The 27,539-nt window shown below is 47.2% G+C and overlaps 11 protein-coding genes across 12 annotated transcripts; 3 read left to right on the forward strand and 8 right to left on the reverse strand.

Annotated features, from left to right (window-relative positions):
* Window positions 1-2,467: 2,467 nt before the first annotated feature.
* Window positions 2,468-3,383, forward strand: ALTA7 (Minor allergen Alt a 7; the record flags this gene model as incomplete). Its single annotated transcript, XM_058501271.1, has 4 exons — window positions 2,468-2,494; window positions 2,652-2,774; window positions 2,855-3,116; window positions 3,184-3,383. 4 exons carry the CDS (start codon window positions 2,468-2,470, stop codon window positions 3,381-3,383), a joined length of 612 nt encoding a protein of 203 aa, XP_058362588.1.
* A 948-nt stretch (window positions 3,384-4,331) lies between these two features.
* ONS95_007753 (uncharacterized protein) lies at window positions 4,332-4,844 on the reverse strand (the record flags this gene model as incomplete). Its single annotated transcript, XM_058501272.1, has 1 exon — window positions 4,332-4,844. One exon carries the CDS (start codon window positions 4,842-4,844, stop codon window positions 4,332-4,334), a length of 513 nt encoding a protein of 170 aa, XP_058362589.1.
* Window positions 4,845-5,072: 228 nt separating this feature from the next.
* Window positions 5,073-6,680, reverse strand: ONS95_007754 (uncharacterized protein; the record flags this gene model as incomplete). The annotated part of the gene is made up of 2 exons (XM_058501273.1): window positions 5,869-6,680; window positions 5,073-5,818 (listed from the first exon to the last, which is right to left on the reverse strand). Exons 1-2 carry the CDS (start codon window positions 6,551-6,553, stop codon window positions 5,073-5,075), a joined length of 1,431 nt encoding a protein of 476 aa, XP_058362590.1. The 5' UTR covers window positions 6,554-6,680.
* A 1,316-nt stretch (window positions 6,681-7,996) lies between these two features.
* On the forward strand, window positions 7,997-8,579 carry ONS95_007755 (uncharacterized protein; the record flags this gene model as incomplete). The annotated part of the gene is made up of 2 exons (XM_058501274.1): window positions 7,997-8,299; window positions 8,349-8,579. 2 exons carry the CDS (start codon window positions 7,997-7,999, stop codon window positions 8,577-8,579), a joined length of 534 nt encoding a protein of 177 aa, XP_058362591.1.
* A 771-nt stretch (window positions 8,580-9,350) lies between these two features.
* Window positions 9,351-11,066, reverse strand: GCD11 (eukaryotic translation initiation factor 2 subunit gamma; the record flags this gene model as incomplete). The annotated part of the gene is made up of 2 exons (XM_058501275.1): window positions 10,418-11,066; window positions 9,351-10,368 (listed from the first exon to the last, which is right to left on the reverse strand). Exons 1-2 carry the CDS (start codon window positions 10,957-10,959, stop codon window positions 9,351-9,353), a joined length of 1,560 nt encoding a protein of 519 aa, XP_058362592.1. The 5' UTR covers window positions 10,960-11,066.
* Window positions 11,067-11,264: 198 nt separating this feature from the next.
* Window positions 11,265-12,239, forward strand: ONS95_007757 (uncharacterized protein; the record flags this gene model as incomplete). Its single annotated transcript, XM_058501276.1, has 2 exons — window positions 11,265-11,632; window positions 11,681-12,239. 2 exons carry the CDS (start codon window positions 11,265-11,267, stop codon window positions 12,237-12,239), a joined length of 927 nt encoding a protein of 308 aa, XP_058362593.1.
* A 704-nt stretch (window positions 12,240-12,943) lies between these two features.
* On the reverse strand, window positions 12,944-15,332 carry ONS95_007758 (uncharacterized protein; the record flags this gene model as incomplete). Its single annotated transcript, XM_058501277.1, has 4 exons — window positions 12,944-13,297; window positions 13,348-13,819; window positions 13,867-13,964; window positions 14,034-15,332. The coding sequence occupies 4 exons, from the start codon at window positions 15,330-15,332 to the stop codon at window positions 13,226-13,228; spliced, it is 1,941 nt and encodes a 646-aa protein (XP_058362594.1). The 3' UTR covers window positions 12,944-13,225.
* A 1,800-nt stretch (window positions 15,333-17,132) lies between these two features.
* SPS1 (putative protein serine/threonine kinase) lies at window positions 17,133-19,404 on the reverse strand (the record flags this gene model as incomplete). Its single annotated transcript, XM_058501278.1, has 4 exons — window positions 17,133-18,820; window positions 18,873-19,189; window positions 19,248-19,278; window positions 19,332-19,404. The coding sequence occupies 4 exons, from the start codon at window positions 19,402-19,404 to the stop codon at window positions 17,133-17,135; spliced, it is 2,109 nt and encodes a 702-aa protein (XP_058362595.1).
* A 1,324-nt stretch (window positions 19,405-20,728) lies between these two features.
* On the reverse strand, window positions 20,729-22,399 carry ONS95_007760 (uncharacterized protein; the record flags this gene model as incomplete). The annotated part of the gene is made up of 2 exons (XM_058501279.1): window positions 20,729-21,828; window positions 21,877-22,399. 2 exons carry the CDS (start codon window positions 22,397-22,399, stop codon window positions 20,729-20,731), a joined length of 1,623 nt encoding a protein of 540 aa, XP_058362596.1.
* Window positions 22,400-22,871: 472 nt separating this feature from the next.
* On the reverse strand, window positions 22,872-27,011 carry ONS95_007761 (uncharacterized protein). Of its 2 annotated transcripts, XM_058501280.1 has the most exons (10): window positions 26,487-27,011; window positions 25,623-26,285; window positions 25,536-25,570; window positions 25,457-25,482; window positions 25,313-25,407; window positions 24,980-25,263; window positions 24,556-24,864; window positions 24,371-24,508; window positions 23,646-24,245; window positions 22,872-23,600 (listed from the first exon to the last, which is right to left on the reverse strand). In XM_058501280.1, exons 2-10 carry the CDS (start codon window positions 25,795-25,797, stop codon window positions 23,184-23,186), a joined length of 2,079 nt encoding a protein of 692 aa, XP_058362597.1. In that variant the 5' UTR covers window positions 25,798-26,285; window positions 26,487-27,011; the 3' UTR covers window positions 22,872-23,183. The 2 variants fall into 2 exon arrangements, with proteins under 2 accessions (XP_058362597.1, XP_058362598.1); XM_058501281.1 differs by having other exon boundaries at window positions 22,872-24,245; window positions 25,623-27,011.
* ONS95_007762 (uncharacterized protein) lies at window positions 26,959-27,231 on the reverse strand (the record flags this gene model as incomplete). The annotated part of the gene is made up of 1 exon (XM_058501282.1): window positions 26,959-27,231. One exon carries the CDS (start codon window positions 27,229-27,231, stop codon window positions 26,959-26,961), a length of 273 nt encoding a protein of 90 aa, XP_058362599.1.
* Window positions 27,232-27,539: the final 308 nt, after the last annotated feature.

Genomic DNA, 27,539 nt, shown 5'->3' on the forward strand with positions numbered 1-27,539 from the left:
CTAATAAAAGCTCTTTTCACTATTATAACGTAGAATAGTAACTGTTACGTTACGTACTAGCGTATCTTGTCCTATTATAGAATAATAACCGTTATAATAAGTACTAAAATAACTCTTTTTAGTGTTTTACGCTTATAAGTTAAATATATATTTAAACTCAAGGATTTGATTAGTTCTTTCAGGGAGCTGCGCGTATTAAAGAATAAAGGCTATAAAAACGGTCTTTTCTACTACTGCTAGGAGCACGCTAGTGGGCTCGCTTAGCTCTCTGAAGTAGCTCTTATTCGCCGTTATAATATAATAACGTTTCTAAGAGGGATATTAGCTCTCGTAATAGCTAATAGCGAATAAGAAGCTAGTCCGAGTTGGGAGTGTTCTTAACGACTAGCACGACGCTTAGTAGTCGGATTATATAGCTAAGTCCCGTGACCTAGTTAGATATTCAGGGTTAATATAAGAGTATTAGGTAATAACAAGCACTTATCTACTTTTAGCTAGCCTCGCAATTCTAACTAATAGTAAAGCTAAGCGATTCTAGCTTTTAAATAACGCTAGGCCAAGCGTAGTCTTATAACTTCGTATAAGTTGTCTATTATCGTATAACTGAGTAAGTAGCGCTAGTAAAGTAGTAACGATAAGGGTTAAAAAACAAAGGCTCGCTTAGGGTAACGAGTATAAGTCGTCAGGATATTATTACGCCATCACCGGCAGTATAATTTAAGCTTAATATAATATAATAGCACGGTTTAGCGTTAGCTAGCATATAAGCGAAATAACCACGGATCAGGTGATAACCTCTCTATTAGCGCGAATATTAAGCTAAGGAGCCCTCGATTCCGTAGAGGGCGCTCGAGCCTATATAGATAAATTCCCCGGGCTATTCCCGATTAGGCCTAATTACACTTAACGTAAAACTTGACGTAAACTCCCATAGTAGCGTAGAGCTATTTCCCTTTACGTATAACTAAGTAGGTAACTATCGGTAAACCCCTTCAGAGTTAACCGAGCTCTACCGAGTCTTACCGAGCTTTGCCGAGCTCTAGACTCTTCCTAATCGGGTATAGTAAAGAAGTAGTTACCACTACCTTTACATCATCTTTAAAAGACTATAAAATCAAGTATACCTACTTTTAAAAACATAGCTATATAAATAAAAATTAGATATTCAGAAAGAGAGAGCTTTCTATTCTTAAGTACATTTCAAATATTAAAGAAATAGTTATAGCGTATTAAGATCTTTTAAAGTATTTAAAGAATTATATCTTTTTAAAACGCGTATCGCTTAATAAACACGAGATTTCAACTTAAATCTAAAGGTATATACCTGATCTTCAACTCCTAGACCTCAGGAATTAAATAATATTAATCGATAGAGTAAATCTAAATCTACCCCCTTCATTTAAGACTTATTCGATACCTTTATTATACAAGTAATAGTTATTATTTAAAGAGCAATTATCGCCGAAGCGATTCGACGATTACACTAAAATAGCCCCGAATAACCTTAGACGCTTCGCGAAGAGGCCTCTTACTTAATAATCACTGAACCTTCCAAGACTTACTAAGCTAATTAACTTACCAATCAAGTCTCTAGTCTGTCTTACCCCTGCCCCTGAGCGAAGTCTGAGAGCTGAGATAAACTTTACTGTAGTAATACGTCTGCACTGCTTGAAGCCGATTCGCCACATCAATTGCTGCATTCGAGCAGTAAGTGAGGAAATAGGATACACAACGTATAGGTTAGGACCAAGAAATAGTTGTCGGGATTTCATTCTAGGTTCAAGCAACGGTGTAGCAAATCGCATTGGTCCCGTGGGACGGCAGGCAATTGTACTGTCCTGGAGTTGCGTGGACATGTACGAAAGTACTTGAAGGGAATATACCCGAGATACCTTACCTCCGTCTCACACGTAACATTCCTTCCTCCAAAGTAGTGTCGCAAATAATAATCATCAGTCAGATCTAGGTAACTGCAAGCTCCGTCGCCAAACACGTAGCTCACCAAGCCATTATTAGCAAGCTGGCGCTGGCCTGGGTGAGAACGTTTTTCTGCTCCTGGTCGTCCCCTCCCCCTCGATCTGTGAGCATCAGTCATGATTTGGTGATGCAGCGCAGCTTATTAATTTTGTCATCAGCGCACTAGGCCGGGAGGGGCCAGTGTGGCCCCGAAGGCCTCATGCTGGGCACTATTTGATTGGACAATTGGCCATGCAGCTAGGCTGGCTAGGGTACGGTACGGAAGGTACCTGGGGTGGATGATGCGAACAACCCTTCACCAGAGAGAGTGAGGGGCAGGGACGAAGATACCCAGGGTTCCCTACCTACCTACCTTACCGACGTATAAAGACCTGCGTGCCCTCGAATGGACCGGACCCTTCATTCATTCCACACCTCGCCTGTCTCTCTTCCGTCAACTAAACACTCAAGTCTGCAACTGTCCCAATCCCAACCACCATAATCTCTCACCATGGCTCCTAAGGTCGCAATCGTCTTTGTGAGTTACCCCGCTATGCCTGAAGGTTTCTCCCTACAGGTTGTAGCAGCGTGACTACCGACATCATTGTAATGCCAATAAAGCAACTACCTCGATTTGCATCTCCACTGTATCTGCCGATATGCTTTGCCGTTTTACTAACTTTCTGTCTTCTTAGTACTCCATGTATGGCCACATCAAGGCTCTCGCCGAGGCTGAGAAGGCCGGTCTTGCAAAGGCTGGCATTGAAGCCGACATCTACCAAGTTGCTGAGACTCTCCCTCAGGAAGTCCTTACAAAGGTGCTTATCCCGAACAATCCCTCATATCTCGATCCTTCACAATTCGCATTCCACTCAATTATATTCTAACACTACCATAGATGCACGCTCCTGCCAAGTCTGATTACCCCGTAATCGACGCCGCAACGCTCCAAACCTACGACGCCTTCCTCCTCGGCATCCCAACTCGTTACGGTAACTTCCCAGCCCAATGGAAGGCATTCTGGGATACCACTGGAGGCCAATGGGGATCTGGTGGCTACTGGGGCAAGTTCGCTGGTGTGTTCATCTCCACCGGAACTCCAGGTGGTGGACAAGAAAGCACAGCTATCGCTGCGATGTCCACCCTTGCTCACCATGGCAGTAAGTGTTCCTCCTCTAACAGTACAATGTACTCGTGAACAAATACTGACCCTTTCTTTCACAATAGTCGTCTACGTCCCCCTCGGTTACGCACACACCTTCCCACAACTTACCAACCTTAATGAAGTCCACGGCGGCTCCCCATGGGGCGCTGGAACCTTCGCAGGTGGCGATGGATCCCGTCAACCCTCGGCCCTCGAGCTTGAAATTGCCACCATTCAGGGCGAGCAATTCGGCAAGAAGGTCTTGTCCGTCAACTTCGCTTGACTACAAGGCAGTGACAGTGCAAAGAATGAGGTGAAGGCTGCTGAGAACGGGAATGGAGCGACAACAACGAAGAATACCCAAGAACAAAACACAAATACAACGAAGGAGAATATTGTGGAGAAGAAGAAAGAGGAGAAAGACAGCGAGGGCCCTTGTGGGTTGCCGAGCAAATGTGCTATTTTATAAATAGCGAGAAAATCGACATTATAGAATAAACAAAGGCAATAATCATTACCATATTCCATTCTGCCTCCTCACACGAGAAATCTACAAGTGTATTTGCAGTCTCCTCGCCGCACAAGACTGCTCTGAGCTAAAGAGAGTCCTTTCTTAAGATGAGTTCTGTTTGCGTACCAAACCTGTAGATATAGTCTGCGCAACCTCCTCTTAAAGGTTTACGTGTTTGCTGGATCCTCCCTAATATGATGGGCAATCAAACGTCCCTTTTATGTTTTCCCACTTAAGAAAATAACATGAATATTTCCAGTATCCGGCATTCAGGTATTCTGTCCTGCCTCATGCCTATGAAACGACGGGGCTCCTTCCTAATTCATCTATCCAGATTGTTAAGCGAAAGGGTCCGACGAAGAGGATGGGTTCGATACCCATCGTTAGAGTAGAATTTATCTAGTATCTATACATCTATCTATGGCTGTAGGTATGTACTGTCTATTCCATCCTGTCATCAATCCCATCAATCTATTCATGTGAGATAATATGAAACAGAGGAGAGTGGTCCGCTCGCTTAGCGACAGAAAACAAAACAAAACAAAGCCCGCTCGCTCGCGCACTTCCAGCAACACATGCAAAATTAAAATGAGATACTTGTCCCTAAACCCATCCGCTCTAACGCCTGGCTAATGCAACAATCGATTGATGGATCCCGCTACTGAAGCATCGATCGTATATCCCTACATGTACTAAGAACTTGATGTGACATGACACGATCTATGCCATTGCAGTATCAATCTTCTTCCCCTTGACGCTCTTCCACTCAACACAGCCCGATCCAATAATCGTAAACGCCGCCATAATAGCAGCCACGAGGAAAGCCTGCGTAAGCGCGCCGTTATACGCCATTATGACGCCTGGAAGGTCGGCTTTATTGAGATCTGGCGAACTCTGGAGGGAAGTAGCTCCGATTCTGAGGACGGAGAGAGGATCGACGCTGGGTGCGTACTTAGCGAGGCCTTCTACGAGCTTGTTGGAGAAGACGTTTTGACCGATGGAGACGAAAAGCGCTCCCCCAAGGGTTTGGACGAAAATGACGATGGAGGTACCGATGGGAACCAGAGAAATGTCGAGGACAGTCTGGACTGCGATCAAAGGCTGTTGCATCCCTAAACCTATGCCAATGCCAGCGATGCATTGATATCCGATCCATTTTGCGTGGCCAGAGTCTGGAGTTAATGTTGAGAGGAGCCCGACTCCGACGGCGCCGAAAACCGAGCCGAGAATCATGAACGGAGCGTAGTAGCCGAGCACCGTAACTCCAACTCCGGAAAGTATGGAAACAATGATCAGAGATAAAAAACCTAGTAGCTAATACTCTATGAATTTGTAGCAGCCCATGCAATCAGCAAAATATTCATAAATACATCTCTTTCATCCATTTTGCAATCAGCAAAACATAAATGCAAATACTTCCAACCTTTTCTGCAACAACTAAAACATAAATGATTCCCTCTCTCACTCAAAAATATAAATTGCCTTCTCCACCATACGCATAAGTTTATTTGTGTCAACTTTAGCTGTGTGATGTTGTCCTATATACTCATCTGGGAAGACCTTTGCAAAGAGCAACTCTAAGGAATAACTAGGTGATCCCGGTACTAGGGTTTGCCACAGATGAATTGGTGCTCGGATCCAGTGATCTTTGCTGGGCAGAAATTTGCTCGCACCCTCCTCGTTATGCTCTAAGGAACTCGTAACTGCGTGAAAGTCGAAATAATTGGTACTCCACTCGATCATAATTGAATTATGGTTAATGCCGATCTCCTTGAGCTTAGACGTTAATTCGGTCATAGTGATTCCTTCGGTGACGGTATCGATTGACTTTTGAGTTATGCCGTAGACCCATGTAGCGAAGCCTTTTCCTTTCCTAGAACTCTTACACAAGATCTGGCAATGAGTGCAATTATGATTGATCTTCGTGTCGAGGAGTAATGTGCCGTCTGCACGGTAGATGGCTATCTCAAATAGCAGGCCGGCGACTCTATCACATTCTGTGTCCACATAAAAGTAGCGGCATATTCCGTCACGAGAGCCAGTCAGGTAATTTTTTAATCCTTGGAACTCTTTGGGTAATTTGATATGTCGGGACGCTAAGAAGTCGTGCATTTCCTGATAGGTCGTTATGCTCGAGCCTGGTTGGTTTGAGTTTCTTCGGTTAGGGTTGTTAACTCGGTCTTGCCAGCCACTGGTTTTGGATTTGCCTAGAATCTTAGTAATGAAAACATAACAGGCAAATTTGACTCTAACTTACTGTCTGATGGTCTCCATTCACGATGCTTCATATGGTGCTTCTCACAGCGAACCTTCAGATCCCATCTTGGCTCAATACATTTCGCCCAGGAGCATAACAACACACCATCGGCAGATATTTTTGAGAGGCTTCTCCATCTCCCGAGACGGTTTCCAGTTTTGCAACAGTCGTGACATCGGTTCTGCAAGCGCAACGCCAAAGTTGTCGAGGACTTATGCTTCAGTACTCGCTCGTATAGGATAGCATTGTCGATCGATAGTTGAGCATTATGAGGGCATGGAAATTTGCCATGCCTCCAAGATACACCTTTACAGACCATAGTTTTTTGTATGTATTCCGTCTCTCCATAATGAGCCAACTTCATGTTGTTAAAATCTCGAACGGACATCGTATCAAGCATTTTGGGGCTAATAGAATTTGGCTCCAGATCCTCATCGTAAGCATCGTCCTGATCATTATCGTTATCGTAATCGTAATCGTAATCGTCTTCCAGATCATCATCGCAATCATCGTCGAGCATATCGGCTTCGTCGATTCCAGCATAGTTGGCAAGCTCTCCGTTATTTTTTGCTTCCGAGATTTCGAATGCGGTAGCAGTGTCGTCCTCTTCGACCTTTATATCGCCCTGAGTAAGACACTGCGTTGTCATTTCATTAATAACAACTCGTACAACCTCACTGGGCATAACTCCAGTATTGCCTTCATGGTCCAAACCGTTACCGAAACAAAATTGGAGATATGTCGCATGCTCTACCCGCGGATCGCTGTAGTAACTTCGAAATATGTCGGGCTTTCTAGTCCCATCGCATGCTGGTATGTGCTCTCGAATTCTTCTGCTTATCCCGCTTGAGCGACCGCATTTCGGGCATAAGTACTTTCCATCAACATCTCTCTTGACTGGTTCCCCTTTACAGCCTTTTTCGTGCGCCTCGACATTGCTTATAAGGTACCATTCCCCACAGCCATTCAAGCATAATACCTGGCCCAGGTCATTCCAGGTCCTCATCACCTTTTTGCACCTGTGCAGAGTCCTGTAATGCAAAGGGCAGGTTGCATTGCAATCCGGGCAAGTGTAGTGTAGAGTTCCCTGGCATAATGACTCGTGTCTGTCGATGTTGGATGGCTGATGATATTGGCCACAACCTTTTAAGCACTTGCACTTCTTTTCTTCGTTCCACTCTCTTAGTGCATTCGTACACTTATGCCTCCGCAGTAAACGTCCTTCCATGGGCATGTTACAATCTGGACATTGGATCATAACTGTAGAACTCTTTGAATGCTGTAGCTGATTAGTCTGTTGAATAGAGAATATAAGCTGTGCATAATACCTTGGCAGCCAACTGCTTCCTATTCATTACTTCCTCCTCCATTTCATAATATATAGAAGATGAGAAACTGAGACGTCTTTATGCTGTACAAATATACTCTAACAACGAAATAGGGCTCTGTATACGAAGTTGATAACTGGAGTCGAAATATTGGTTATGCCAACCGGCCACGGCACTCTGTATTCCGTTCGTGAAATAGAGGTTTCGATATATCGTTGTTATACACGGGATAGCCTTGATGACAACGGCAGTAATCGAATACCGGAAGACTGGTTCTGCTTGACGAACAGTCACGCTGTGCCTACTACCATCAACAGACTGGCAGAGTAAGGCCAGGGGATAACAATACTCACAATCACACCAGAGCATCTCCCACCTAGAGTTATGCCGCGAGTGCGGTTGTGGGTTAAGTATTAGAGGAGTGAAGTTGGAAAATGAAGAAGTGGAGAGGAAGACGAGATGATGTGATGTGAGTGAATTCGTCAAATATGGAAACTTGGAAAGAGCAATTCACTCGGTTAGGAATTCACCCCAAACATTACCACCTCGCGACTTCCCACAGAGAGCTCAATCAGCTCCTTAGTGCCAATCTGCTTGTGAAAATGACTACAAAAGACAGTCTCCTTACCCCAAGCTCCCTCTCTTCATCAACAATCAACCTGCTCAACCACATCTGCTACATAACGCCATCTCAGTTCAGATATTCCAGAACCTAACACAAGCTTATCCAACGCATTACTACAGTAAGAATTTCCTTCCAATTTGTACGTTAACTTCCGCTCACCTTTCACAGCATCATTATGTCTACCAATACACCCGGCCCATCGCCAGTCCGTGAACTCAACTCCTTTAACAACAGCAGAACATATAGTCGTCAGCCACTGACCGTTATGCGCGAGAATGCTCTGCTGGCTCAATTGGAAGTCTCATCCAACAAGGGACGACCTGTCACTTATGCCCTTGCAACCATGCGCGACCATGGTCCTGCACTCCTGAAGAATCGAGTCCGCAATGCGAACCGCCATAGAGACCACCTGCTCGTTATGCCAAATCAAAACAGACGCCGCTCCGGCCGCCCTCGTGATACCAATACTTCTACTATGGTAAGCATATCTATAAGTTTATTCCTTTATGCCATTAACATATTATTAGAAACAAATCGAGGCCTCCCGTACCAAATGGATGAAGGTAGCAAGAGGTTCATTCATTGTATGGTCTGCCCTGGTCGAACTACATGGCTTTCTGCCTTCCCATACGGCGGCACATAACATGGTGACTGCAATGGAGCGAGCAATCCATACAGATTATCTCGCCGAGATGAATATCTTGGACCCCAACCAGACGGTTGCAAGAATTAACCGTTTCGATATGTATCGGCGCTAGGAATGGAGGATCTACACAAGCATAACGGGGGGTATTCTGCATACGGGGTGTTCTTCTGCTGAAGCGAGTAGTCGATACAACACTAACAACACTGGGTGCTGGATCGGCTGAGGAGCTGAAGAGCTGAAGAGCTATTTCCATAATATCTTACAAATCAAATGAGATTACGCAAGACCTTATCAATGAAAAGGAATTTTACGTTGATAAACCTGTGAGTTTCTCAAGAAACGTTCTCGAGCGAAAGGCCTTACTGTGTTGACCAAATTGGTAAGACAAGAGAATGATAAGAGTCAAAGAGGCAATTGGTCGGCTACTCAACTTGCAGGTCCTGAGTAGGATAAAGACAATTCGTTGTATACTCTACCGACCAGTGCCCATTATTTTCGTCCCATGCAGACGAAGCCATTTCCTAAATCCTGTTCCAAGCGCTCCAGCTGATAACAAGCCCAAAGTACTGTTGACTTCTCAAGACTTTCCATGTATGCAGGTAAGATGGAATCAATACAACAAAACGTTGCGATGTAGGAACTAAAGTCCATGTGATTATATCTGTACGGAAACCTGTGATCACTGGACAGTAGAATAACCCGGCCAGAGAAGCACTTGAAAAGGCATAGCATAACGAGAACCGAGCACTGAAAACCCTGACAGTTGCTTTCTGCAAATGATCTTATTCATCTTATCATAGCTTTTGCCGCCCATCTATCAACTCCCATATGCAACGGCTGGTGACGAACATGCATGATAAACTAACAGACAGATCCCTCCGTCTTAGGAAGTGCTTGGGTCGAGCGTAACACCATTTGCAATGGTAGCCCATCCAATTAAACGCCAATGCTTCTCGATACGACGAGACAACGCAACCTTCTCCCCTACGTTTGTGCAAGCCGGACTCGTAAGAACCAACTTCGCGGCATCCTGCTTGACAGCCACAACCTTTGCACCGGTAGCCGTGGATCCGATGTTTACCATCAGAACTTCATTCTTCGCAAGCTTGGCAACCTTGGCTTGCTTTCCATCTGCAGTCTTGACACCCAGGAGTCTGCGGAGGAGGTAGTAGTTGACTTCGATTTCGATGTAGATATCTGGTAGTCTGCCCTTCAATCCAAGAACGAATCCAACCAGACGATCAGCTCGGCAAAGTGTGGGGTCGATTCGAGTTCCAACACCGATCAATCCACCAGGTACTGCATACTTGAGCTCGTTGTTCTCGGAGTTCAAGGTGACGATTCTACTGAAGATGGGCGTGCACTTGATAGCTCCCTTCTCATCTCTGGTCACGATTCCGGGTCTGATCTCGATCTCATCGCCTAGCTTTACAACACCGTGCAAAATACTGCCACCAGCAACACCTCCCTTCAGCTCCTCAATCTCAGCACCTGGCTTGTTGACGTCGAACGACCGAATGACAATCATCTGTGGGTCCTGGGTGAAATCTCTCAGAGGAACAGGAATAGTATTGACAATCGCTTCGTTTACAGCATCGATGTTGAACTTCAGTTGGGCGGAAATTGGGATGATTGGTGCTCCTCCTGCAACGGTTCCTCGGATAAACTTCAGAATGTCCAGATAGTGTGCGTTTGCGCCTTCCTCTCTCATCAAATCGACCTTGTTTTGTAGAATGATGATCTTATCTAGCTTCATGATTTCAATAGCTGCCAAATGCTCGGAGGTTTGAGGCTGTGGGCATGATTCGTTACCAGCGATCAGAAGGAGGGCGGCGTCCATAACTGCTGCGCCAGACAACATAGTACTCATGAGAATATCGTGACCAGGGCAATCGACGAAACTGCATCTGGATTAGCTATTGCCTCCTATGAGATATTCAAGATACTCACGAGACATGTCTTAGCAATCTATATGTACCTGAACATCCTTCACGTTCGCAGGGTGGGTCGACCTCTTTCTCACTCTTGTAGCTCTTGAAGCATGTTGGTCTTGGGCACTCCTCGTTATCGCACTTGTAGATCTTTGCGTTCGCATAACCAAGCTTAATGGTAATATTTCTCTCCAATTCGTTCTTGAATCGCACTGTCTGCACTCCAGAAATAGCCTTCACGACCGTCGACTTTCCGTGCGCCACATGTCCAATCGTTCCGATATTGATTGTTGCTTGTCTTGCAATGATCTCTGCGGTGAGGGGGGTCAAGGATTTGAGATCGAGGTCTTTGGGCTCGGTTTGTGGAGGGAGTGTTGGGCGTATTATCGTCGGCGCAGGCTCCTTGTGTGAAGATTTCTTGAGGGCGGATTTGATGGGCTTATCTTCGAGGTCATCTACATGGTCATCAAAGTCCTGTTGCGCATCCAAGCCAGGGGAGCCTGGGGCGGAATCAGAGTCTGAATCCATGTCATTGCCGTACCTATCTCCGTTCGCCGCCATGATGAAGAATTTGTTCGATTTTAATACAGGCTTCAGATTGTACGGTTTCGACTTCGAGGACTGTGCAGAGTTCGAAGGACTGTGATGGTTGTTGTGGCGGCTTGGAGATGCCTTTGACTTGCAGCTGCAGAGTCATAATTATTTAGTGGGCAGTCGCGAGCCTTGCGGGGCTAATTCCCCTCCCACGTGACAGGGTCCGATGGCTTGGAACGAAGTCCGACCTTGGAATTTGGCTCAACAATCGCATTGCCATCCATAGAAACTACGAAGAGACAATTCCTTACCGAACAAAACGCGGTTTAAACATGGCGACCGCAGGCATAGCCAAGACCCTCCCGAGATTTCTTTTACCCAGATTGAGCTGGCAAGCACCGATTCAACAAAATACCCTACGGGCAATAAGCACTCAATCAACCTACAATCCTCCGAAACGGCAAAGAGATGGACCTCCGAACAGTACTTCCTCCTGTAGAAGAAACAATGCTACTTTGCGGCCAAGGACGAGTATTCTGCAGAATCCAGCACACAGGCGGGCTTTCCACGCCACTGCTCGCCAGTCTCGAGACCACCACTTCGACACACTTAAATTCGTCCAACGGCTGAAAGAAGAAGGATTCACAGAGGCCCAGTCAGTAGCTATGATGAAAGTACTCAGCGATGTAATCGAAGAGAGGTGCGCGTGTCCTAATTTCTTACATGACATTCAGCTAATTCGTCTCAGTATCCAAAATCTAACCCGTACCATGGTCCTCCGCGAAGACCAAGCAAAAGCAACATATACCCAGAAAGTAGACTTTGCAAAACTGCGCTCGGAACTCCTTTCTGCAGATTCGACGGAATCTGCGACCACGAGAGCCTCCCACGAACGCTTGACCAATGATTTGGCAAAGCTAAATAGTAGGTTAAGGGACGAGGTGGGCAGAACGCAAGCGTCTGTGAGGCTAGATCTGAATCTAGAGAAGGGCAGGATCAGGGAAGAAGCAAATGTCCAGGAGTTGAAGATCAAGGAAACGGAAACGAAGATTGAGCAGGAGGTCGCTGGGCTGAGGGAGAAATTGGAGGCGGTTAAGTTCCAGGTAAGTTTTAGCCCTGCATGTTCACATATTCCGGCTCAAATGCTAACACCAAATCTTGACTCTACAATGGTTGATGGGAGTATGTACTGGTACCGCTGCTTTGATTCTTGGTGCTTGGAGATTGTTGATGTAGAGCGATACCCCTTACTTTGGTGCCTGCTTGAGGCCGTTCATATGATGATTACCAATAGAGTCAAGCACTGAAGCCCGTTTCAATAGCGGTGCAACGATGATGACTAAACTATGTCTGATGAACTTGTTTCCTTGGTTTTAAACAAAAGAATCTAGATCCTGTATGCTCCTTTCAAGAACACACCCGAGCACTAGATGATGCTTGGCTTTAATTATACACCGAACGGAGAATAAGTAAGCGGAACAAGCCATGATGATATCCAAAAAGAAGCTCCTCATGCAGTTAGTACTTAGACTTGTCATTTCTTTTCCTGTTTCGCAGTAAATGTTCATTTAGTTCTCAATTATGCTATGTAGTGTTCTGGAAGTCCGGATAACCTCTATCTCTCCTTGCATGTGTTCGATCTACTATCTGCTGGGAACAGTCGGTTTGTGTAGGAGGGAAGGAAACAGCCGAAGCATCCTCTTTCATCGCAATTAAGCAGACAAATCACTCCTCAGCCAATTGAGAATAGCGATTGAAGGTCGCATGGTGCTCCCCCCACTCTCTCTCTCTCTGCGCGCTGTTAATCCATAATGCAATGCCCAGTAGAGTGCGCCAACGCCAGACCTGCATCGGAATAGAATTTGGGGAATTGGAAATAAGAATTGACGCGGAAAGAAATATGGGCGCCGTGCTCTGCCTCCTTGTGCCTTGCTATGTTGTATAATGCTATGTCGTCCGGTCGGACGTGCTTGGGCGTACGAGATTCCAGTCAATCTTGCTAGATGTCTCTACCTCCATTTGGAATAAGTATTGGAATGAATGCAGACTTGCGAAGGTCTTGGTTTGAGTTAGCAAAGCTGCTCTCGCCCCATCTGTCAATAAATTTGCAGGACTTCGAAGGAATGGACGGATGACATTCAAGGGAAACTCCTAGACCTGGAAACTCTCATCTGTCAAGGGATCTGTTACTTTCGTGATCCTACAGAAGTGCCGGCTGCTATACTTGTGGTCGTATGAGTGTCGAGTCCACCACACTCGATGGAATTGCAGTAAGAGCTCGCTTTGGAAGTCTTTAAGAGTATTGAATTCCTTCTCGAACGAAAATCTTCGCTTGCGATACGCTGCAATTTGGGCTGGATTCATGCTTGAGTCGTCTTCAGAATCGGAGCCGGAAAAGGAAAGGTCCTCACCAGCGTAGTGGAACTCAACGTAAGCTCTGAGAGAGGCTTGGACCAGCAGCTTGCGCACTTGGTGACCTCCCCTTAAGTCTTCGAAGGCTCGACGGATGTGCGAACCTCTCAAAGCTTTTCGATACTTCACGAGCGTAGTCTTTAACGAGCTCATGAACCATTCGGTCTTATTACCAAGTGGCAGACTTACGCTCTCAGCAAAGACAGCCAAATCGATCAGAGCGGTAAGTTCGTCTGACTTTGATCGACGTTGATTAGGTGTCAAGCGACCAACACTACAGACGATCCACATCATTGCGAGATTGAACGTCTCAAGCGAAACGTTAGTAATCTTCATGGCCTTGTCTTGACGCGAGTTCGCCTCTAGCCAGTCTCGGAAGCCTGGGACCTTGAGAAGCGCCGCCTTAGGGACCCGACAGGGATGGATACCAGAGTCCAATTCTATCTGGACACCATTTTCGGTGTGCAAGAAACTCCTGTCAAAATTAGTTGGGTACTTATACTTGCGCATGCGTCAACTTACAGAACCCACTTGTCTGCTGACTCGTGATTGTTCTCCTCTTCCTCGGCATCAGGTTCCTCCTCAATCGAACGAGATCGCTTGGGCTGACGGCCACCAACCTGAGGAGAATCAAGTTAATATGATTATTCCGGTCGTTTTGGAAGAAGCTGATAGCTTACCGAACTTACTGCTGGTCTCTTGAGACATGCTGTCTGAGATGTCCGGGCGCGACTTGGGCCTACCCCAGGGCTAACCGTCCCGCTCTCATCTCGATCACTGCCTCCAAGGCCATACTGATCTTCTAGATCAGCAGCTGTGTCAGTCATCCTGCCAAAGTTGAGCTGTAATTCTCTTCTGACGCCTTCAATACCAGCCTTCGGGAACAGAGACAAAAGGTGTGCCTCCTTCTCGTCTTGCGTAAGCTTGACCTCTTCTTCTTCTTCTTCTTCCTTTCCCTCTTCCCTTGAAGCATCTCTTACGAGGTGGGTCTTTTTCAAGCTAGTTCCACTGGACATGTCCACGTCAGAATCATCTTCGTCTTCCCCGCCACCACAATGATCGGTATCGACCTCATGTTCTGTATCCGATCCGGAACCAGAGTCGTCTTTGGGGGGAGACATTTCAATGTCCGCATCTTCGTCAGACAAGGATGACAATCCGGGATCTGTAGCTTTGCGAGAGCTTGTAGCTATATTCTCCAGTGGTAAGCCGTAAAGATCCTCGTCATCGATTTCGTTCTTCACCGGCGACACTTCGATATTCGCGCCCTCCACCTCGAAGCCATCATCGTCAGTGAGCTGGTAGGCTGGAATCTTTGGGCTCTCTGGTAGAGTAGGGAGCTCGCCGAAGCTCCAGTCAGCACCGGGAATGGGTCTCATTGGGAGGCCGTGCTGAGGTGATGATGTACTGCTCGAGGACGGTGGAGTATACGGTGGACGGGACTCCAAGTCAGAGGATGTATCTCTGCGGGAGGTTAATGGGTTCTTGCTGAAATATTCCGAAGGCTCCGATTTGATGACCTTACCAGAAGCACCCTCTCTGCTTCTACCTTTGCCAGCGTCCTGTCTGATCACCATTTTATCTCGCTTCTCAGTTGGGACAACAAATTGGTCGAATAGAGCATTTACTGTATCTTCCTTGTTCCCATGGAAATGGCGAAATACATTCAGAACATGTCTTGGACTTTCGTAAGGGCAGAGTCCCATGATATTATCGATTGTACTCCGAATGGCTGAATCGGTGATGCCATTGACGACCTCGTGATATTCTCGAATGTGGTCCTGTTTTGCTTGATCGTCTACAACCTCATCCTCACTGAAGTCTTCTCCTTCCGGTTGAGAGCTCGACAGGAGCTCTAAAGCAAAGTCTCGATTACCACTGGCCACCTCAAGGTATTTCTTGATCTTCTTTTTTGACGTACGGCCTTCTAGAAAGTCAAAGAGATGGTCGATAGACGCTTGGTCTTCAGCTGAGATCGAGGCAGGCATGCTTGCTGGTCGCTCTCGAGGGCTTTTGAGGAGGATTTGGGTTGTTCCACGTTGCTCTATGAATGATATAGATCAATTCAAGTGGTTTATTGAATTGCGTGTGCAGTGTGTTCCTCCGTCAAGACCTCGCAGTTGGCAGTGATAAGCTCCGCCTTGAGGAGTTATCGGACTCGAAGAGCTTTGAAGATCGTGGATTCGAGTGGATAAAGAGGAGCCTAAATGCAGTACTTGTAATGAGTTGCTTTGTGTTGGACGGGTTGAATTCAAGGCACGAAGTGGTCAAGCCAGGAGTATGAACGCTGGCAGGGGTAGTGTTGTTGAAAGTGAAGTTGTCCACTCTACTTGTAACATTTGAGAGCCTTGTAGCTGTTTAGAGTTAGAGAATGATTACTAGAGGCAATAAATCTGGAGGTGGAGAGGATGCTGATGTTTCGATATTGGAGAAGGAGAGACAATGTGGTTTTTGTGGTGAGGAGGAAAGTAACTATGCTAACGTTCTTGAGATTCACTTCAATATGTTGACAAGGAAGCCCTTGATATCGAAGGGGGCCGCTGCTGCTGATGTGAGGTTGCGCAAACAATTGAGCACCACTTGCCTTAAAAGTGTTGAAAAAGCACAATTTACGGCAACAGTGGTGGTGCACTTGAGTTGGTAATATTTCAAGATATGATTTCGGATGATGGAGTAATTGCGATTGTTTCTGAGATAGATAGAGAGGCGATGTGTGGAGTGGCGGCAGCGGTGGTGGTGGTGGAATGGAGTGAGGAGACTGGAAAGCCGTGGTTATTTTATAGACTGCTAGTGGAAGCATGCCGTTCCTCGCTGCCGTTCCTTGCTGCCATTCGAAGATACAATTCACTCCACTCAAATTTGTATTTCGAAAATGGTGTGGAGACTGTTGTATATCACCTTTTAACGATGAATTGGAGCTTGGGCTCTCTTTGTTTACTCTAAGCCGAAATGGCTCGCTTAGCATTTCCAACTGAAGTCGTCTATTGTGTTGCGCATCGCAAGTCGGGACAGTTACATGAAATTGAAATGAATGCCCACTGTTCGTATTCCACAATGACGTGATTTCTTGTTGGGTATTGTTGCACATCGCAATTGATTTGTGACGCAAAAATGCGCAGAATTGCGATGAAATTGCATCAAACAATATTTTTGTCCCGCGCCCATTCCGCTATGACGGCATTTTCCAAGCAGAAGCTGCCGTCTATCGGCCGTATGTATTTTGTTGCCTGTCGCAAAATTTCGAGTTAGTTATTGCAGGAGGGTAGTGGGGTGATGCAGCGGGGGTTGACAGACATATAGAGAGTGAAGTAAAAGGAAGTAAAGTAAGATTACATCAAACCAAGTAACTTTCTACGCTGGAAGGCTGCGTGCGAAGCAGCATAATTTTCAATCCGTGTTGCATATCGCAGACTGCGAAGTGAGTTATTGCTGACTGCCTCCTTAGTCGGGAAGTAGTGTACAAGATTTTCGGAAACAATTATAAGGCAAACGAGATAGCATTCAGTGCTGATCTTCATCCTCCGAAACGCTTCTGAAAAATGTAGTGTGGTATGCGTGATGCTTCGTTTCTAGGGTATTTACACTCTTCCGTCCATCCATCCACCAACCCATCGGTCCGTCAGTCTCAATAAGTACAGCCACCCATCCCTGCCAGCCAAACACCAACATGTGATCTACCAGCCAGCCATGTATACAGTCAATAATTCAGGGTCCAATAGAGACCAAACGCCGTCCCAAACATCCGTGGCAAACCCAGCTTCGTACTCCCAGCCCATCACATCATAGCCTCATCGTCTATCATCACCTTCCTCATCATCAGCAGGTTCAACTCGAACTAGAATCTCCTCTAGCAACCCCTCGAGAAAAACATCTACGTCCTTTCCCATTCCAACAGGCTCTTGCTTATCGAAATGGTCAATTTCTTTGCAGACGTGAGCGAGCTTGTACACTAACTTCCTCAACTTCTCGTGTGCTGCCTGCGCTCGTTGCTGCCTGGGTGTGGTTCCAGTATTGCGAAACATCTGCTGTAGATGATACTGCCGGCGCTTGAGAGCCTCCTCAAGAGCTGGAAAGATCACATCATTTAAAGCATCAAGCTCTCCAGTTGGACTCGTAGGTGCTGGCGACGGCATGGATGTTGGCGTTCGCGAGGACTCTGAAGAGAAGCTTTCTCGCGATGGAGTATTGTCCCGTAATTTCGATGGCAGAGCAGGTAGAGGTTGTTGGCCGAGTTGGCGAGGATTAACGTTTTGCGTTGCTATTGGCTGCGAATGAGATGCTGGCAATGGCTTGGACATTCCTGCATTTGGTTGATTTGTAACCCTCTGCAATGGCTGCCCACGGAATGGCGGTATTTCTGGCAGCTTGATAGGACCGAGTTTCGGCAGCGGTTGTTGTGTTGGGAGTCGAGAAACAGGGTCTGATTCTCTTTCCATTTTTTGATAATTGGAAGGTGGAGGCGACTTGACAATTTGAGGCGAGGGTGTCGATCCTATATTCAAGAATCCCATGTCTCGTTGAAGTTGCTCCTGCAACGATCTGTCATAGTCTGGAGAGTCGGTATCGGGAGGAGAATAAAATTGCTGAATTGGTCGCGGTGTTTCCGGTGCGAATGATCTGTGCTTTTCTGGAGATGGTGGTAGGGGTATTTTGGCCGGAGAGGTAGGCTGCAAGTTCGGAACAGGTCGTCTCTGGGGTGAATTTTGACGTGGTGGTTGAGCTGAGGCAGGAGAGTTCATGGCCTTGACGGTATCTGCGCTCGAGACATATCCTGAATCCTTCATTTTGGTAGGAGATGAGCTTCGTGGTCGCTCGGCGTAATCATCTTCGCTCTCTGATGACCTTGATGATCTCGCATTTGTCGCTGATTCTCCCATAGCATTAAGACCAGCTCTGCCAGTACCCCTGGCAGTACCCCTACCACCTGCAGGTCGCACAGTACCGAAGTCCCACAGATCTTCATTGCCAGCAGTTGATCGTGGGGCTTCTTCATGTCCGTCGTCTGAATCATCGTCGTCGCCCTTATGATGTACTGCCCATCGCTCGTATCGTTCAACTAACTCTGTCAGATACGATGTCTTCTTTGCCCTTCTTACAAATGGATGCTTCAATAACTCTTTAGCAGATGGTCGCTTCCGAGGATCTTTCTGTAGACACAACTCAACAAACTCCTTGAATGCCTTTGAAAAGTTGCCCTCTAGCTCTGGTGGTGGATTCTTTGGGATCAAGAAGAGGACTTTCATGGGGTGGATATCAGAATAGGGAGGTTCGCCGTTTGCCAGTTCCAAAGCCGTAATCCCTAATGACCAGATGTCTGCTTTGTGATCATAGCCAGACTGCTTGATAACTTCAGGAGCCATCCAGAATGGAGTACCGACGAAAGTATTCTTCTTGGTCATTGTAGCCGAGAGCTGTCCAGAAACCCCAAAATCTGCCAATTTGACCTGGCCATTAGATCCTAGCAACACATTGGCAGCTGCAAACCTATTAGTTCTTGTGACAGTCATTTCTGGGAGTATGTGTCGTACCTTTGATATCCCGATGCAGCTTCTTATCTGCATGGAGATAGTCCAGACCGAGAAGCAATTCCCGTATAATGATTGAAATGTAGTCCTCCCCAATTAAGCCTGGCTTCATCAGATCTCCGCAACTGCCCCCCGAGCAAAACTCCATGACAATCCATAAGTCCGAACCTCTCAAGTATGATCCGTAGTACTGGGTGACGTAGGGCGAGTGTAGCTCCGACAAAATAGAGATCTCCTGTATAATATCCTCCACTTCGTCCTCTGCATTTTCGACATCGATCACTTTGATAGCAACTGCTTGCCCGGTGCGTTTGTCAACTCTGCAGCACATTAGCGGAGGTTCTAGATAGCTTGGGAAGACACCATAAGCTGACTCACCCTTTGTAGACTTTGCCAAAACTGCCACCGCCTATTTGCCGTTAGCATTTCTTTTCTTGTCCAGCTGTAGACAAGGCACCATACCTATACAATTCTGCTTGGTATAGAGCGTCTCTGGATCCACGACACCACTCATCATGCCACCGCCGCTTGCCATTGTGCAGAGATTCTGTTCCAGAGGAAGAGGTCGGCAGGTACGGACGAGAAATACTCGTGTGCTCTGTTCCGCCGAAGCTTGGTCTCCTGCTGGGGATATCCCTAAGCTCTATTGGCAAGGATGTTGTGTCGCAGAAACTGGTTGCTCCAGCCGCGGATGAAGGAGTCAGTCAGGCAAAGCTGCTGCTGGGCATGAACAGGAGCTCGGGTCGATCCACGGCTCGAACTATCATGCGTACCGGGAAAAAGACGGTCGGTCGGGTCGTGAGTTTCGCAAGTAAGCAAAGGCGCGCGGAGCCTTCGAGGTCGTTAACGTGGTGATGGTGGGGTCGCTCCAGGTCGGCGCGGACTCGAAGTAGCGAAAGTGAGGGACAACAGGACCACGTAATTTACGTGAGGAAATTTGATAACAAGTGAATGAATATAGTTGTAGAAGAAAGGGAAGAAAAGAGAAGATCTCTCGAGTCGATTGTCCTAAGAGCTGTAAACAACGATGCTCGGAGCCCGAGACTAAAAGAGCGTGTATGGACCGTGGTTCAAGCAGGAATGGAAATCCAATCCAAAGCCAATTCAAGTCGTCGGCGTTTCAAGAATCCGGGGAAGGTAAGCACGACAGGCCAGGGCATGCACCAAAACAACAGAAACGTATACCCAGGGCATCAAGGAGTGAGGTCGGAAGGTCGAACAAGTCGGAGAAAAGAGATGAAATCAGGAACACCCGTAAACTTCAGAGTCAGAGTTAGGGAAAAAGAAAGGAAGGGAATGCAGAGAATCCATTTGCTACCGCGGCGTCTATCGAGTGTTTTGCTTTTTCCTGGTGCGGAAATACCGTCGGAATGTTTTGTTGTTATCTCACTTGCATGCTCCCCCTCAGCCAATCGTTCAACGGCCTTGGCTGTTGGCGTGTTGATAGCAGCCAGGGGTCACGAAAACATCATCATATGGTCCAAGCGACTGAGAGCCAGTCAGATATGCAGGTTGGCGTCCAATCAGCCACAAACCGACCCTAACAGTGACTCTCGAACAAAAGCTCCTGAGGTGTTTGTGATGCACCAGAAACATTAGATGCTTTCTTGCTCATTCATCATATCATCTATGGTTCAAATAATTGCCCACCAACCCCCGATTTCCCTTCTACATGCAGAGCCGAACGAAGCGAGCATGAACGGAAAGGGACAAACAACGCCGGCCATGTATCTCGAATCTGTGAGATGGCAACCCTAACCTGCAATGTGCATGCCATAATGAAAAGACTTTACTATCATAACGCCTATGCATGAGATCCCATATGCTGTGAAACGACATCTTATCACAAGGTATCATGTCTAGTCCTCGAGAAACTCCACCATGACTGTACCACCGCCGAGTCCTGCATCTTTGATCGTGACATCGAGGTGCTCGATCAGATCTCTCATCTCCTTGCCCATTCCCCCACCTTCCTTTAGCTCGAAGGGCACTCCTTCCTTGCCCTCTAACGGCTCTGCCTTCAACCATTCGTAGATCGTTCTCACTGTATCATCTTGGCTGAATCTGCGCACGACACGGCCATTTGGATGTCTAAATTGAATTCGTGGCCCAGTGGCAGGCTCAACGTGAGGACTTGTGGATGATATGCGGGAGAAAGGTGAATCTGCTTGAGGTTGGCTGCTACCAACATTGGTCTCTTGCTCGGCTAGGTCCGCTTCAGCAATCTCCTTTCCTTTGCCCTTCACATCTCCGAAACTCTTGGTCAGGTCATCTGGATCGTCCGGTTTTGGGCCAGGTGAACCATTGCTTGCAAGACTGTTCTTCAGAGCAAGGTCTAGCATCTCTTCCTCAGTAAGTCGGTCCACGTCAATAGATTTCGACTTCTCTGGTTTCCGCTTGGCAACAGGATTCTTCTTCGTGACATCCAAACTATATCTATCGAGGAATTCCACAAGTTGCATGAGAAAGTCTCCAGCCGGTGGGACTGGTGGTCCCGACCAAACTTTAACCTGCTCTCCAGTTCTCGGGTCAACTATAGCGATGTGTGGGTATGCGGAGTCACTATCCTTCAGTGGAAAGTAATATTGGACGTACTGAGCACCTCGGGGGTCGTCTTTCGAGTACTGAATGAAAATGAAATTCTCCTTCACGAGCTCCTTGATCCCTTCATGCTTCCAAATATCCCTGTTGAGTTGCTGGCAGTCGAAAAATGAAGGATCTTGCACGTTGACCAGAATCCACTTTCCGTCCTCCTTTGCCTTATCTCGCGCTGTGTCCCACGGTACCTGCAGCATGAGCTCAAAGGGTGGTCGAAACAACTCTGCTAACCGGGCGTTCTTCGATGATGACTCCGAGGCTCCTCCAGTCGCGCGAGCAAGGCCTTCGCGGCGTGCTGCTGGATCTGCGTTCTCTTCCCAAATTGAGGAAACTGGTGCTTGGTTAAAGACTCCCAATCGAGCTGTGACAGGTCAGTACTACTCAGCATCTTCGAAGCGAGAAGACATACAAGGCCGGGATTGTCTGGCTCGCATTTGCTGCAAAACAGCCGCATGCATATCATCTGGAGCCCATTCCGCATCAGGTCCACCCACAAGAGTTTCGGTCCTACGCCCAATAGGAGCACGAACTCCATCTGCATCGAATCCCCCACTGGCATCTCCGCCTGCATACATCTCCTCTTGCATACGTCGAGCCATAGCCTCGTCGTCTTCGATCTCTACTGCCCTCCCAATAGCTGCAGCTCTTGATGCCTCATCATCACTACCATCGTTGTAGTCCATATCCATGAGATCCTCCTCATCTGATTCTGGTGGGGCACTTCTCTGCGCGCTGGTCTGTGGCCGTGTAGACATAGGCACTGGAGGAGCGGCATCTTGTGGGATCTGGTCGGCACCAGAGGCAAGATCGGGAGAGTCGAAGAAGAGCTGGATGGCTTGCTCTGTGTTGTTTTCGGTCAAGCCTAGATATCGTCTCGCAACTTCAGTACTTGCGCCAGTGAAGGCTACGAAGTAGTCGATACTTTCTTCCATGATGGCAACGTGGACGGAAGGGTGATGGAAGTAGTAGAGGTTCTGCAAGAAATTCGGAAAGAAAAATATAAGGCGAAAGGCGAAAGGCAGTCGTCGTCGACGTGACGTAGGAACTCTGGCGGGGTGTTTGGGTGTGGGTTAATCGACCAGAATTAAATGCTTATGTACCTAGATCCTCGGCTGGTCTTTCGTGGCTTGTTGGTGAATAGGCAGGTGATGGCAGAATGAATGTCAGCAGTGAGTGAAGCTGCTAGTCTGTAGAAACATCATGCGGACGTGGTGAGGCGGCTTCAGAGACTGAGGTCTTTCAAGATGAACTCCATGACCAGACTAGGCTGACAGGGGTGTGCGCAATCGGAAGCGGGGAGATGATTGGCCCACACCAAAAGGGCTGATATGTTTGGGGTGACAGTGCACAAGGCTGAAAAATACCGTGGTGTGCATACAATTAACTCAAACCAATCATAATACACTTCAATCAATACCGAAAACCTACAGCCGTGCAAAATCTGTTGCCTTTTATATAACACCACCAGTGTTCGCTTCATTGTTTACTTACCAGTCAATGGGAACTTCACCTTGGCACTCACAGGGAGGAAGATAAAGAGTGGAAGAAGCTTTTTATATCCGCATCTTCTGATTGCTCATTAACAAACCAAATCTCCAAATGGGTATCAAGTGCCAAAATGCCTCGAAATTGTTTCCATGCCTCCGTCCAGCAAACTACACATCTCTCCCCACTTCCACTTCCATTGAATCTATTGGTATGCCCAGGCATACCTATTTATAACCCGTACATAATCAACCGATGTCCGCTCTGCTCCATCTCGTCTATCCAATCCACCGAGTTCGCATTACCCGTCTGCATGACAGCGATACGCTGCTTCTCATATATGGTCTGCAGGAGCCTCCGCACATTGTCCGTACTTCCGCCATATCCATGTTTCTCGACTTCCATCATGAATCTCAGGGCTGTGTTTTTCTCTACTAGGTTGCGTGTACAAAAGCCTGCCATAAATAACGGGAATACGATAAATCGCAAGTCAAATCGTTCTTTAGAAAGTATTATGCTGACGGCATGGAGGATCTCGGCGCAGCATGCATTAATGTGGGCTTCGGTGTCGGGCTCTGGGTGGTCTAGCTGACCTGAATACATGCTGGTATGCGTGTAGAGGATACAGACGCGGAAAAGCAGGTATGACTATACTTGTCAGCCAGTGTACAACTTGAGAAGATCATGACGTACATGTTCCACCCATTCGAAGACTCTAGGTGGAAGGTTTTCCGGAGATCTTAGCCAGGTCCAATAGTCTGGGAATTGAGATCTCCACTTCATTCTCGAATCATGCAGTATTTGATGAAGGTTTTGAATCCTATCGTATCGTTTCATTTGGTATGTATCTTCGAGGCCAGGGGAAGCGTTTCCGAAACGTCGTTGATCGGCTTCTGCTCTCAGGGCTCTGCCAAGGCGACCCGCTTCAAGTGCAATAAGGATGATCTCTTGGTTGATACTGATTACTTCTGGGAAGTAACTTTGTTCTTCAGGGTAAATGACCTGAGGTTGTCCAACTCTCTCTGGCAGCAAACATCGTTCTGGTAGTGGCAGCATATTCTGTTTGAGAACGACCTCGACAAACATTCCCATACCACTCGCACTCAAAAGTGCGTAGACATCGATACAGTAGATCATCCATATAATGAAGTCGAAATGGTCAATGCTTTGTGTTTGTCGGCGCATGGAAATTATCCTTAGAAGTTGATCGCAATGGTGCTGCCACATATTTGATTCCCTTGCGGATATCTCGTAGAAGAGCAAGACCAAATGTGTCAACAATGCACCATCGGACTAGACTGTAATTAGCAAAGACCTCGTCTAACTGCATGAACAGAGAAGGTCTCTCAAATGCTTAAACCTCAGAAAACTATCAAGATCTGAAAGCTGCAAGGAGTATGAAAGGGACGTGTACTTACATAGGAGTCTTGGGTGCTTTTTACTGTGCTCTGCAGAGCCGGAATGACTTGCTGATAATGCTCTAAAGCATGGGCATCGTGAGAACCTTTCTTGTGTGCGATACTTAGAGCAGAGAGTGCCATCATTGCATGGAAAAGCTGCTTGCTATCAGTGTATTATCCCCAAATAGTATATCGCGACTGACCGGTGGGTACTCTCGAGCCTGTACTTCAAACAAGTCTTCGTCTCCCTGACTCTTCCCTATGCCGATGATTTGTGGTGAAATGATCGTTCGGTAATGATGCAGCAACTCGGCGTCTTTTCCTCCATGGCGAGCAGCGTCCAGAAGAGAAACTGTGCTGGAATCAAAGTATGAACTATCTCGCCTTGGCAGTGTTTGTATATAGCTGGCTGAGAGTGATAATGCAGGTGATACTAAGGCTGCACTCGGTCTGTAGGGCAAAGGCGTGGAAGGTCTCCGAAACGGATCCTCAAACGTCTTCAAGATTACTACCTATCGCTCACAACCCCCGGTCAGTTACGGTTCAACGTATTCCAGAACTACTAATAAAGTGTCCATAAGCGACAAGACTGTCACACAAAGGTTGGACTGTATGGTCAAGACTCACATTGGGATCATCAGCCTCTTCTGCTATGCTGCCAGATATTGAAGCCTGGCCATCAGTATCGCCTTCGTATTCGGAATAGGTAGACCCTCGTCGTATATTTCCAAGACTTTCATCCCGATATTCTGGTAAATCCGCAAAGCTCGTTAAGTTCGCAACAACTACGAATGTTCCAGGATCTTGAGACTCTGCTTTCCTCTCCCGCTCATCATCGGTCGTTAGTGTTGAAAAAGGTGGTAATATGTCTTCTGATGCTCGGGTTCTTGGCTCCTGATCTTGTACACTTGCTGTGTCTTATCAGCTTAAAACCCTGACGGTCCGATATGTTTCACATACGATCCCAAACATGGCTACCTGTCGTGGTGACCTGCTGTGTTCGTTCTAATATTCTCGGCGTATCGTCTTTGAATGAAACTCTCGGATTGTAATCACTGATGCATCTTGGTCAGAAGAGACGCAGAAGAGGCATAAGATACTCACCAGGAGTGACCAAGACGCTGACATTGCTATGGCCCAGTTAGCAAAGGGATCAAACCACCTTGAGTATTTATCATCGTACTCCGCATGTTGGACGTCCTTCATCGCATTTGACCTCTACAGGGTTATTAGTCAGATTGCAGGATCCAGAAGGGAGAACGAAATATACTGCGAGTTCGACAGGTCCAGCAACCACTCTTCGATCTTGGAGGAATCCTGCTTCTCCGTCCCTCTGCTGGGGGATTACTGGAGGATGCAAACCCTGGCTGTGGAGAAGATGGCGGAACCTGTTGCCTTGGGGCTATGAATGGCAAACGAGGTTCGGCGCGCCGACCTCCTTGCATCGGTAGAGTGGTCGAAATGCATCGACACCAAGGACACTGGACGGGGATAAGCTAACAGCAGATGATGGACTTCATCTGGCTGTGACAACGGGTAGCGACAAGAAAGTTCACAAATTCTTTGTTGCAGAAACATCCATGCTTGGTTGCTGACGGTGATATAATGGAGAAGAAATTGAGTTGAATGAAATGCTCGAACACCTCTTGACCGATCCAGACTTGATAACGGGCGGCAAACTCTTTTGAAGCGATCGTGACAATCTGTTATAGAAGCATGTGGGAAGGTTAGCATATGTAGTACTGGACGCTTCGAGACCAAGCATGAGAAAAGTTCTCGGTCTGCACCGAACGTGACCATGACGGAAATGTCACTTAGCCTAGAATTATTAGGTCCATGTAGGCTATAAACCCGGACACCTGCTCTTGGCCACCATGGCACTTTCATACAAGATTGGGGAGAGGGATAGGGATAGGGATGCGAACAGGGGAGGCTGATGAGCTGTAAGCTAAGTATACGAACTGAGGTGTGCTGTGTTCGGCAATGGCAGGTGGCTTTCATAGATTGGTGCAGTACATCAACGGCGTCCTGCTAATGCTTAATAGGGACAACAGAGCCGGTGGAGGACGCTAATTGCCGACCGTTTCTCCAAAGCTAAATGCAGTGAATCTACCACACGACTGGAAACACCCACCTCATGGTGATCCGTGAGAGGATCAGCAACAAAGGTAGCGAGTTTGAAGTAAGGATGAAAAACATGGAAAATATAAGCCTGGCGAGCCTGGACAATCTCTGACAATCTGCAATATCGGTCGGTGCAACTTTGTCAGACCAGCAAATTGCACATGCTGGAACGTCCATTCTGGCAGAGCGGACGACGATTTGGAAGCATCTCGTTCCTGGTGAATTGACTTGACAGGTGGACGGCGCCTGCCTTTTCGTGCTTGTATTCCGTAGGAGAAGTCCCTGAATTCTTCGATGGACTACTACTGACCCGGCCGGGACTACCATCAGGTAGGGTAGTGTGGCATTGGTGTTGGCGTTGGCCTAGATCACAATCTGATTGCTTCCTCACTCGTGATGCTTGGCAGCAATGCAGCATCATTGATCGTCGCTCTCATTGTTGTTGACCTGCCGTTCCGGAAGCGAAAGAATTGCATTATTACCTACATTACTGCATCTGCGTCTGCTTCTCCTTCTGCTTCTGCTTCTGCTTCTGCTTCTGCTTCTGCTTCTGCTTCTACGCCGACCAGCTCGGCTAGCAAGCACACGAGTGAAGGTCTGAAGAACGCTCCTATCAAGTGCAAAAGATGACGAAGATTGTCTGGAAAATACCCATGTGTAGTGTAGAGTCGATCATCGTGCTGGTGCTGGTCTCGCTGGTCTCGCTGGTCTCGCTGGTCCACTTGTTCTCGTTCTCGTTCTCGTTCTCGAGGCATTATTGCTGTGGCGCCTAGCCCAAACTAGCAGGAAGCGAAACTCTATAATCGAGGCGCGGGGGCTCGGGCGCGGCATCAAGCCTCAACTTCCACTTCCATGTTCATTCATGTTCTGCCAGACGCTACAGCCTGCCTACAAGGCAGCCCCTGCACACTGTCGTGCATTTCCTGAAGCCCCATGAGCTGTTATGACGACGGTGGTGCTCTGCCGTGCTCTGCCGTGCTCTGCCTGGAGGTTGTCCACGCTGAACAGGGTTTGCTAACATGCGGCTGTCCCAATGCTGCCAGCGGTCTAGACTCGCACCCTC

This window comes from Cadophora gregata, assembly GCF_030347475.1.
Source record: "Cadophora gregata isolate MNR1 chromosome Unknown scaffold_2, whole genome shotgun sequence".
Taxonomy (NCBI): domain Eukaryota; kingdom Fungi; phylum Ascomycota; class Leotiomycetes; order Helotiales; family Ploettnerulaceae; genus Cadophora; species Cadophora gregata.

Bases quoted from the DNA above. Each gene is read 5' to 3' on its own strand.
- ONS95_007761 (XM_058501280.1), bottom strand. From the start codon at position 25,797: ATGCAAGGAGGTCGGCGCGCCGAACCTCGTTTGCCATTCATAGCCCCA. The intron at 25,571-25,622 runs GTATATTTCGTT...ATAACCCTGTAG, and splicing joins CTGGACCTGTCGAACTCGCA to AGGTCAAATGCGATGAAGGA. The intron at 25,483-25,535 runs GTACGATGATAA...ACTGGGCCATAG, and splicing joins AAGGACGTCCAACATGCGGA to CAATGTCAGCGTCTTGGTCA.